The 11,586-nt window shown below is 48.4% G+C and overlaps 1 protein-coding gene across 1 annotated transcript; it reads left to right on the top strand.

Moving 5' to 3' along the window:
- Positions 1-3,036: 3,036 nt before the first annotated feature.
- ddt (D-dopachrome tautomerase) lies at positions 3,037-11,297 on the top strand. Its single transcript, XM_073055586.1, has 3 exons — positions 3,037-3,200; positions 5,697-5,872; positions 11,123-11,297. Exons 1-3 carry the CDS (start codon positions 3,093-3,095, stop codon positions 11,193-11,195), a joined length of 357 nt encoding a protein of 118 aa, XP_072911687.1. The 5' UTR covers positions 3,037-3,092; the 3' UTR covers positions 11,196-11,297.
- The last annotated feature ends 289 nt before the right edge of the window (positions 11,298-11,586 follow it).

Below are 11,586 nucleotides of genomic sequence, written 5' to 3'. Positions count from 1 at the left end.
TTCACCCCCAGGGTTCAGTCCTGTTCTCTATCCCCTTCAACCCCAGGGTTCAGTCCTGTTCTCTACCCCCTTCTCGCCCAGGGTTCAGTCCTCTTCTCTACCCTCTTCACCCCCAAGGTGGTGTCCTCTTCTCTACCCCCTTCACCCCCAGGGTTCAGTCCTGTTCTCTACCCCCTTCTCGCCCAGGGTTCAGTCCTCTTCTCTACCCCCTTCACCCCCAAGGTGGTGTCCTCTTCCCTACCCCCTTCACCCCCAGGGTTCAGTCCTGTTCTCTACCCCCTTCTCGCCCAGGGTTGTGTTCTCTTCTCTACCCCCTTCACCCCCAGGGTTGGGTCCTCTTCTCTACCCCCTTCACCACCAAGGTGGTGTCCTCTTCTCTACCCCTTCTCGCCCAGGGCTCAGTCCTGTTCTCTACCCCCTTCACCCCCAGGGTTCAGTCCTGTTCTCTACCCCCTTCTCGCCCAGGGTTCAGTCCTCTTCTCTACCCCCTTCACCCCCAGGGTTCAGTCCTGTTCTCTACCCCCTTCTCACCCAGGGTTCAGTCCTGTTCTCTATCCCCTTCACCCCCAGGGTTCAGTCCTGTTCTCTACCTCCTTCAACCCCAGGGTTCAGTCCTGTTCTCTACCCCCTTCTCACCCAGGGTTCAGTCCTGTTCTCTACCCCCTTCACCCCCAGGGTTCAGTCCTGTTCTCTATCCCCTTCAACCCCAGGGTTCAGTCCTGTTCTCTACCCCCTTCTCACCCAGGGTTCAGTCCTGTTCTCTACCCCCTTCACCCCCAGGGTTCAGTCCTGTTCTCTACCCCCTTCTCGCCCAGGGTTGTGTTCTCTTCTCTACCCCCTTCACCCCCAGGGTTGGGTCCTCTTCTCTACCCCCTTCACCCCCAAGGTGGTGTCCTCTTCTCTACCCCCTTCACCCCCAGGGTTCAGTCCTGTTCTCTACCCCCTTCTCGCCCAGGGTTCAGTCCTGTTCTCTACCCCCTTCACCCCCAGGGTTCAGTCCTGTTCTCTACCCCCTTCTCGCCCAGGGTTCAGTCCTCTTCTCTACCCCCTTCACCCCCAGGGTTCAGTCCTGTTCTCTACCCCCTTCTCGCCCAGGGTTCAGTCCTGTTCTCTATCCCCTTCACCCCCAGGGTTCAGTCCTGTTCTCTACCCCCTTCTCGCCCAGGGTTGTGTTCTCTTCTCTACCCCCTTCACCCCCAGGGTTGGGTCCTCTTCTCTACCCCCTTCACCCCAGGGTTCAGTCCTGTTCTCTACCCCCTTCTCACCCAGGGTTCAGTCCTGTTCTCTACCCCCTTCACCCCCAGGTTTGTGTTCTCTTCTCTACCCCCTTCACCCCCAAGGTGGTGTCCTCTTCTCTACCCCTTTCACCCCAGGGTTCAGTCCTGTTCTCTACCCCCTTCTCACCCAGGGTTCAGTCCTGTTCTCTACCTCCTTCACCCCCAGGGTTCAGTCTTGTTCTCTACTCCCTTCTCCCCCAGGGCTGTCCTGCCACACACCGCTCCAATTTGCTGATCAGGCCGGGAACTGGGGTTGAGGAGGAGGAAAAAAAGGATCGGCCATGATTGAATGGCAGAGCAGATTCGATGGGCCAGATGGCCTGATTCTGCTCCCATGTCTTATGGCCAATGGGTGTACAGCTGAGAGGGTGAGTAGTTTCATGTTCCTCAGTACTGTACACGCATCACCGATTATCTTACCTGGACTGTACACACCGGCTTTGTGGCTAAAAAAAGCACAACAGCGTCTCTTCCACCTCGGGCGACTGAGGCCCCCAAATCCTCAAGACCTCCTACCGGGGCACCACTGAGAGCACCCTGACTGGCTGTATCGCCATCTTGTTCGTGAACTGCACCAACCTTGATCGCTGGGCACTGCGGAGAGTGGTACAGATATCTGTGGATGTGAGGACATTTACAGCTGTAGGTGCATAAAGATCATCGGTGTGCCAGTCACCCCGACCAGAAACTGCTTCCGTCTGCCAAGCAGTACCGCAGCGTTAAAACCAGGACCAGCAGCTTCTTCCTACAAGCCATTGGACTTCTAAATTCGCATGGCTGTACATTGTGACTAAATCATAATGATAAGATTTTTACTCCCTCACATTGTGGGATGAATGTAAGATTTAAATAAATTCTAAATTCAGATCGGCCCCACACACGCAGCCTCGCCCTGCTGAATATAGGATTGGCGACCTGTCTCACACAATCAGTACTGACAGCACCCGAATTTACACGAGGTGAATTTGCACAGGCAGATTCCAATGTTCCACACTCTTGTGTCCTCGGTCGTTTTGGTTATTTGCACAATTTGTCTTCCGTTTGCCAGTCTTTGTGTGATTTTTCAGACATTTTAATCCTAGTTATTTGTAATCGTCCCAAGAACATGAATCTCAGGGAAGTATATGGTGACATACACATACTTTGAGTCTGGAGGTTCAGAGGGGACGGGTGTGCTGTGAACGCCACATTGTGCGGCTGGAACTGAGCGGCTCGGGCGTCACCTGTGCTGGGATCTGGAGTGAGTGTTTTGTGTCGGGACATTGTCAAGATGTCCGCTTCTCGTTACTACCAGGGAGGAGGTACAGGAGCCTGAAGACCTGTACCCAATCTTCCCCTCCACTATGAGATTGTGGTAAACCATGTATACCTGTCTGGACATGTCCCCCCTGCTGACTGCTCCTGTGGCTCCTCCCACAGACCCCTGGATAAAGGTGATTGGAGTACTGCTCCTCCCTCAGTCTCCCAGATGTCCTGCTCCCTTTTAGCTGCTAATAAAAGCCTATCGTTCACTTCCTGTCTCCGAGAGTTATTGATGGTGCATCAGAGATTTCTGAACGGTCCGTGAACTGCCTCATTATTAACTTTTACAGTATTTTTGTAACTTAATTCTTACGTCTTGGACTGTACTGCTGTCTGAAAACAACAAACTTCATGACAAATGATTCTGATTCCTGCTGGTCTACACTGACAGCTGGGAGGGGAATCACGCCCCGCACCCCGGCAGCGGGGCGACCCTCTCTCTCGCCCTTCCGCCCCGCTATCCGGCGCCTGACGCTGCCCCGTTTCCGGTTGGACCAGCGCTCTGCGATTGCGATGCCGTTCCTGGAGCTGGAGAGTAATCTGGCAGCCGACTGCTTCACCGAGGCGCTGGTGGAGCGGCTGTGCCGAGCGGCGGCCGACATCCTCGGCAAGCCACGGGAGGTAGGGAGGTGTTGTTTTAGCAAGTCTCCCGTCCTTGTAGGCTGTTGCGGACAGTGGTCGGCGGGCAGTTTGACCCTTGTTCGGCTGCAGGAAATCTGACATTGCTGCAGTAACATTGAACAAGTCGGGCAGGATCTCCTGAAAGAGAAACCAAATTAGCGTTTCAGGTCAAAGATCCTGCATCAAAAAGTACTTGGGTCGCAAAAGACACTGTATTGGTTTTATTGTTTAATGCTTCGAGGCAGAATTCTGGTCAGAACTAGAGAATTAACAGGCTTTCAGAGGGGGGTGAAAGTCAGTGAGTCTGTTAATATTTGGCTGGTTAACTTTGAACAGTGGTAGTGCAGCCTCCAGCAGTTCTTACAAAGTGCCATAGAAGCGACTTGCCTCTGGAAATGTAAGGTCTGCCTGTTGAATGAAGAGGCCTGGTCCGGAGGTAGTTCTAGCGATAGATGCGTCTTTGTCTCAGTACTGTCAACCATGTCCAATCTCGTGTTTACAGTACCAACCCAGCAGAAACAAGAGAAAATCTGCGGAAGCTGGAAATCCATGCAGCACACAAAATGTTGGAGGAATTCAGCAGGCCAGGCAGCATCTATGGTGTACAGTCCACGTTTCTGGCCAAGACCTTTAGGCAGGACTGTTTGCAACATGGAGATTACTCACAGATTAGGAAGGGGCCAAAAGGAGAGATGTGAATCAGGGTCTGACCTGTCTGATATTGTTTCATCTGAAGTGCTATTAAAATGAAAACTTCACACCGGATTAAATGTTTTCCCCCAAGCGGTTAATCTGATCAACCATTTGAGTTAGCCCCCATACCCACCCCACTGCACTGTAAGTATTTTAATACATTTATAAAGCAGTTTACGTTGTAAATACATGCTGGCATTTATGTGTTTGGGCACATTTTATTCCATATCTCTACTTCTAACTTTATTCCTTTTGGGTATGAGAATTCCTTTTGGGTATGAGAATTCCTTTTGGGTATGAGAATTCCTTTTGGGTATGAGAATTCCTTTTGGGTATGATTGTTGCACGTTGCTCCAGTTCAGCACAGCAAGTTGCTGATACGTGTGTGACGCAGGAAATGGATCAGTGATTCGATGTTGCACTGAGCGCCTTTGCTCTGCCCCAGAGCAGGGAGAGGCTCCACAGTCAGCTTCGTTATCACAGACAGCTTGTTGGTACAGTGTGAGATATAAAAATTACTGAGGTGCAAAAATAAATGTTACCGTTACAGAGAAAATGGAATTGCAGGTAAACGATAAGATTCAAAGGCACGACGAGGTAGATTGTGAGGTCAAAAGTCCATTCTATCATACCGGAGACCATTCAATTGTCAAAGTAAATTTATTAAAGTACGTACATGTACCATATAATACCTTGCGATTCATTTTCTTGCAGGCAGTAAGAGGAAAATAGATAAATAAGTCAGATAGAGTTTATGAGAACTATACATAAATGAAGACTGACAAACAGCCAGTGTTCCGAAGAAGCAGTTGTTTTACAAAAGCAGGTAGAAGCTGCCCAACAGGAGGGCTGAGAAGAGAGAATGTCTGGGGTAGCTGAGGCAGTGAGAAGTGTAGACAGGCTCCATGAAGAGGAAGCTGGTTTCTGGGAAGTGCTGAGGTGGGTCCACACCTCTCTGCAGCTTCTCGTGGTCACAGGCAGAGCAATTGCTGTACCAAATAGGATGCTTTCTCTGATGCATCTGTAAACGTTGGGGAGGGTCGACGGGGGCATGCTGAATTTCCTTACCCTCCAGGAGTAGAGATACGAGTCAGATTGCTCGGTCCTCGTGTCTACGTGGCTGGTCCAGGCCAGGTGACTGGTCATGTTCGCACCAGGATCTTGAAGCTCTGAACCATTTTGACCAGCTCCGTTGATGTAAATAGGAGAATGTGCATCACTCCCCCACCTGAAGTCAATGACCAACTCTTCTGTGTTGCTGAACGTTGAAGGCAATTTGTTGCCATGGTAAGATACTTCAAGACTCTCTACCTCTCTATCTTCTCCCTGTACACCGACTCATTGGAAAGAGTGTGTGGAGTGAGGCAGGAAGAATAACACAACTACATTCAGAAACATTATATAATCTAAGTGGCATTTTTGAGTAAAAGGACAAGAGGCTCTGTCTCTCCCCATGCTGTCAGTGAACAGAGCCCGTGATGCCAAGGATCCCAGTCCTTAACTCTTACTGTGCCAGAGCCCATCTGCAGCCCAGGCACCCACCCTTGAGCTGTGGCAGGGGTCAACGCCACAATGAGGCAAGGACAGTATTGTCTAGAGGGAAAGAAGGAGCAGAGACCCACTGAACTTTTATTTTTGACATTGTCCACTGTTATTTCATTTCTCCTTTTCACATTGAACCTCTCCAGCTGGAATATTAACAGGCTGCCCAGTGCTTCAAAATGAATTAAGCTTTTTCGTAGCCGTTAATATTAGTACATTATTTTGTGTATGTGTTCCTAAAAGGAAGTTTTGTTTTTATAGAGAATCAATGTCGCTGTGAAGCCAAACGTGATGATGTCAGTTGGAGGGAGCATGACACCGTGTGCACAGCTGACCGTGTCTGCTATTGGGGTGGTGGGCACTGCCGAGCAAAACAGGGAGCACAGCAGCAAGTTCTTTGACTTCCTCACCAAGGAGCTGGGCTTAACCGCAGACAGGTAAGCACGGCACAGAAACACGACCTTCAGCCCGTCTGCTCCCTTCCGAGTTCCTCTTCTGCCTAAACCATAAATCTGAGAGTCATAGAGTACCATGGCACAGAAACAGTGTTATGTAAACACCCGATCGTGCCAGCTTCCGGGGTTTAGACGCTTCGATTCTTCAGAGCACGGTCCCTTTAAAGATTCTGGCCCACTCTGCTAATTGGCAGCCATGCTTTGGTGCCAAGACTTAGATTTTTAAAGAGCCTCTGAACTCAGGTTCAGGGTTCAATCCTCAGCTCAACTTTGGTTCATTCTGCGATTGTGTTTGGGATTTCTGTTTAGCTTGGATTCTCATCTAGTCTCATCCGGTTCTCATCTCGCAAGAACCCTGTTCTTGTCTCAGTCTCAAAATTGTGTCCAGATTCTAGTCTCAGATACTCAGCACCTGCCCAGATCTCTCGTCACAAACAGGTCCAGCAGCCCATACACCGGTCTGCAGCCGCGAGGAAAACACCATTTAGACCACATTTGGAGTTTGGGTTTGTGCTCATCTCTGGTTGCCTCATTATAGGAAGGATGTGGAAGCTTTAGAGAGGGTGCAGAGGAGATTTACTAGGATTAGGGAGTTGCCTGGATTAGAGAGGCTGCAGAGGAGATTGACCAGGATTAGAGAGCTGCCTGGATTTGACAGGTTGCAGAGGAGATTGACCAGGATTAGAGAGGTTGCAGAGGAGATTGACCAGGATTAGAGAGGTTGCAGAGGAGATTGACCAGGATTAGAGAGCTGCCTGGATTAGAGAGGTTGCAGAGGAGATTGACCAGGATTAGAGAGGTTGCAGAGGAGATTGACCAGGATTAGAGAGCTGCCTGGATTAGAGAGGTTGCAGAGGAGATTGACCAGGATTAGAGAGCTGCCTGGATTAGAGAGGTTGCAGAGGAGATTGACCAGGATTAGAGAGGTTGCAGAGGAGATTGACCAGGATTAGAGAGCTGCCTGGATTAGAGAGGTTGCAGAGGAGATTGACCAGGATTAGAGAGCTGCCTGGATTAGAGAGGTTGCAGAGGAGATTGACCAGGATTAGAGAGCTGCCTGGATTAGAGAGGTTGCAGAGGAGATTGACCAGGATTAGAGAGCTGCCTGGATTAGAGAGGTTGCAGAGGAGATTGACCAGGATTAGAGAGCTGCCTGGATTAGAGAGGTTGCAGAGGAGATTGACCAGGATTAGAGAGCTGCCTGGATTAGAGAGGTTGCAGAGGAGATTGACCAGGATTAGAGAGCTGCCTGGATTACTGAGCAGATCTTGTGAGGATAGATTGAGAAACAGTCCTTCCAGGTAATGTGTCCCTTCACCTGTGAGTCTGTGTTCGGTCTCCTGTTCTTTGGTGAGACCCGACACAGACAGAGAGACCACTTTGCCGAGCAATTATGTTCCAGCCATCAGGAAAAGCGGGATCTCCCGGTGGCCACCCATTTGAATTCTACTTTACATCCCCATTCCGATGTGGCTTCGTCTACTGTCACAATGAGGCCACACTCAGGTTGGAGGAACAGTAACTAGTATTCCATCTGATTAGCCTCCATCCTGACAGCATGAACATTGATTTCTTGAACCCCCCCCCCACCCTGCTGCCTTCACCATTCCCCATTGCCATTTCCCCCCCACTCTCTATCCCCTTACCTGCTCATCACCTCCTTAACCCTTCCCTTTCTTCCATGGGATATGAGGTCAGACTAGTCAATAATATAAAGCAGGATACTAAAAGTTTTTCCGGTTACATTGTTACGGATTCAAGCAACAATAAATATATGAGTTAGGCAGGGGTTTTTACAACAAATAACACATTTATTAAACACTGAAAACAAACCCCCCCAAAAGTAAACAAATCACTAACGTAACCGGAAATCAGCTGCTGTGCGGCAGCTTAAATAGTTCTTAAAGCAATGAAGTTTAAACAGTTCTTAAAGCGATGTTGCAAAAACAGTTCTTCAAAGTAGTATTGCAAAAGTTCAAAATCTTACAGTCCATTTAAGGGAGAGACTTTTTAAGACGATTTAAATTCTCTTTAACGTCGTGTTGCTTCGGTTCCCAAGATCGAACTTTTTCCCACGAAGATGGAATTGAAACGGCTTAAAGGCACTGACCTTTCCTTTACAAAACTGTTCCCAATCCTTTCTGCTATTTCACAGGGATTAACACGAGAACAGTCAACGAATTCCTTCCGAATAAGGATCAAACCAGGTCGAACCTGTTTCACCATCGAAATCGATTCTCCTCGATCTTTTAACTCCCGAACTCCGATCTTCACTCTCCACTGATTCTCAACTAGCAGTATTGTAAAGAAACTGCTGGCAATGACCTTTTAAACTTCAGGCATTAGATAAAACTTCATCTTTCAACTAAACTGCGTCATAACATTAAATCACGCAGTGGCATGAAGTCAACATGGCAAATCCAGCCACGAACTGCCTCTCCTCACAGGGAGGGGTCCTCCTTTTATACCCTGTAAAAAAAACCTGTCACATGACCTCTACTGGCGGGAAAATGACATCACTCCACCATCACAAGACCATTACCTCAAGTCCAGTATAGCTTCAACCCCAGTCACGTGACAAGGGTACCACTGTCACGTGTCACGGGTACGTAACAACATAAAGAGTAGGAGGGAGGAGCGAGTTGATATTGGACCACTGGAAAATGATGCTGGTGAAGTAGTAATGGGGGACAAAGAAATGACAGATGAACTTAATGGGTACTTTGAATCAGTCTTCACTGTGGAAGACACTAGCTTGTATGCCAGGGGTCCATGAGTGTCGGGGAGTAGGAGTGAGTGCCATTGCTATTATTAAGTGCCAGGCAAACTGAAATGTCTCACAGTGGATAAGTCAGCTGGACCAGATGGACCTCATCCCAGAGTCCTGAGAGAGGTTGCTGAAGAGATAACGGATGCATTGGTCATGATCCTTCTTGAATCACTTGATTCTGGCATGGTCCCGGAGGACTGGAAAATTAAGAAGGGAGGAAGACAAAAGAGAGGATATTATACAGCAGTTAGCCTAACCTCAGTGATTAGGAAAATGTTGGAATCCATTAAGGACGAGGTTTCAGGGTACTTGGAGACTAATTAAATTAAATTAAGTCAAAGTCAGCATGGTTTCTGTGAAGGGAAATCTTGCCTGACAAATCTGTTCGAGTTCTTCGGGGAAGTAACAAGCAGGGTGGACAACGGAGGGAAAATGGATGTCATTTACTTGGATTTTCGGAAGGTGCCACACACGAGGCTGCTTAATGATAAAATCCTATAGCATTACAGGAAAGATACTGGCATGGATAGGGGAATGGCTGACAGGCAGGAGGCAGCAAGTGGGAATAAAAGGGGCCGTTTCTGGTTGGCTGACAGTGACCAACAGTATTGGGACCGCTACTTTCCCCATTGTTTGTCAGTGATTTAGATAACGGAATTGATGGCTTTGTAGCAAAGTTTGTGGTTGATATGACGACAGGTGGTGAGGTAGGTCATGCTGAGGAAGCACTGCCTGTTGCAGCGGGACTTAAACATTGAAGAGCGACCTTTTAGAACAGAGCTGAAGAGGAATTTTTTAGCCGAAGAGCCAAAGAATCTGTGGAATTCTCTGCCACAGACTGCGGTGGAGGCCATGGTGGAAGCTGATAGATTCCTGATTGGTCGGGGCATCAAGGGATATTTTGAGAGGGCAGCTGTATGGGGTTGAATGGGTTCCGAGATCAGCCATGATGAAATGGCGGAGTGGACTCGATGGGCTGAGTGGCCTAATTCTGCTCCTGTGCCTTACGATCACTTCACCCCACCCCCTCTCCTGCTTTCACCTATCACCTTGTACTTCCTCCCCTCCACCCACCTCCCTCCGTTTTTGTCAATCCCGATGAAGGGCCTCGGTCTGAAGTGTGGACTCTTCGCTCTTTTCCTCGATGCTGCCTGGCCTGCTGAGCTCCTCCAGCATTTTGTGTGTTGTTGCTCAGATTTCCAGATGCCCTCGTCAGTGTAATGTTGAGGCTTTACAAGGGATCGGTCGGGCTTCACCTGGAGGATTGTGAGCAGATTTGGGCTCCTTATCCAGGAAATGATGTGCTGGCATTGGAGAGGGTCCTGAGAATGATTCCAGGAATGGAGGGGTATGAAATGTGGGAGGAGCGTTTGATGGCTCTGGGCCTCTTCTCACTGGAGTTTAGAAGAGTCAGTAGGGATCTCATTGAAACTTAGAGAATCTTGAAAGGTCTAGATTGTGAGCATGTGGAGAGGACGTTTCCTATAGTGGGGGAGTCTAGGATCAGAGGGCGCAGGCTCAGAATAGAAGGAGGTCCATTTAGAATGGAGATGAGGAGGAATTTATTTAGTTAGAAGGAGGTGATTCTGGAATTCGTTGCCACAGCCGGGTGGATTTGAGACAGAGGTTGATATATTCTTGCTAAGTCAGGGTATGAAAGGTTATGAGGATAAGGCAGGAGAATAGGGTTGAGGAGGAAGTGTGAGCAGACTCAATGTGCCTTTCACTGCTCCTATTTCTTATGGTCACTCATGAGGCATGATCTCCCACGTTGGTCACTCATGAGGGAGCAGAATCAGCGTCGTCGTTGGGCTGCTACTCTCGACCCCGAGCCTGGTGATTGGACTCTGTCACCCGATACTCTGCTGGTGCTTTGAGCCTGAAGGTCGATCGGAAATCTGGAAGTCATAACCCGACGGCTGAAGCTGGGTGCTTGCCCAGGAGTTGGAGGACTGTCCGTGTGTAGGTGGAGGGAGGAAAGGGGATGATTTTGTTGTGTTCTGTTGTTCTGCTGGGCATTGTGGGCACTGGAGTATGCAGCGTATGGAGCATCCTCGCGCGTGTTGGTTCTTAATGAAAAAGTTTCCGTGTTCACGTGATAATTGCCAAATAAATGTGAATCTGTTGTTTACGGAGAGTCACTGCTGACCCGAGGCAGATCCTTTTGGCCCACTTCGACCATCCATGTGTAATCCGAGTAACACTGCTACAATTCAGCTTCTGTTTATGGGATTGCTTGTCGGACGCTCATCTTTATTTGAATGTCACAACATGTAGGTATTAGAAGCTTTGGTAATTAAGAATATTGGAAATACTGTTCCAAACTTTATAAAGTTTGAAGAAGCTTTCCGATGTAGCCTGCCCACCACGCTTAATTAATCCACCTAAGTTACTTTGAACAGAAATACTCAGAAGCAGATTGTAATTTACTGCTGTTTGAACTTTTAACTTCTGTTTTGCAGGATCCTGATTCGATTTTATCCAGTGGAGAGCTGGCAAATTGGGAAAAATGGTACCGTCATGACCTTCCTGTAGACAAATAGTGGACTCAGAACCTTGTGTGTTGGCCTTAATCGCCAGCCATTTGTAAACCTGTTAGAGGGATCATTATTAAACATTTCCATTGATTATATCAAACTGACTGATACTTATTCAGAGTGCTAGGGTGAGAGGTAAAGCGGCAATTAGGTTGTCCAGATGTTCGTAACAAATTTGGTTCAGTGAGTAAACAACATGGGAGATCATGCCTCATGAGTTTTTTGAAGAAAGTCAATGAGGTAGATGTAGTCTGTCTAATCAGGATTAAACTCCATTTGCCAGAGTAAGATTTTTGATGATGATCGAGGAAGAGCTGGCTAATCGGCTTGATGGTAGGAAGCAGAGGTCACTGGTGGAAGGTTGTTCCTCGGGCGTTGTGGTGGGCTCA

The sequence above is a fragment of the Hemitrygon akajei genome, chromosome 9, assembly GCF_048418815.1.
Source record: "Hemitrygon akajei chromosome 9, sHemAka1.3, whole genome shotgun sequence".
Lineage (NCBI taxonomy): Eukaryota > Metazoa > Chordata > Chondrichthyes > Myliobatiformes > Dasyatidae > Hemitrygon > Hemitrygon akajei.
This window is presented reverse-complemented; position numbering and strand designations above follow the sequence as displayed.

Bases quoted from the DNA above. Each gene is read 5' to 3' on its own strand.
- ddt (XM_073055586.1), top strand. From the start codon at position 3,093: ATGCCGTTCCTGGAGCTGGAGAGTAATCTGGCAGCCGACTGCTTCACC. The intron at 3,201-5,696 runs GTAGGGAGGTGT...TTGTTTTTATAG, and splicing joins TCCTCGGCAAGCCACGGGAG to AGAATCAATGTCGCTGTGAA. The intron at 5,873-11,122 runs GTAAGCACGGCA...TCTGTTTTGCAG, and splicing joins CTGGGCTTAACCGCAGACAG to GATCCTGATTCGATTTTATC.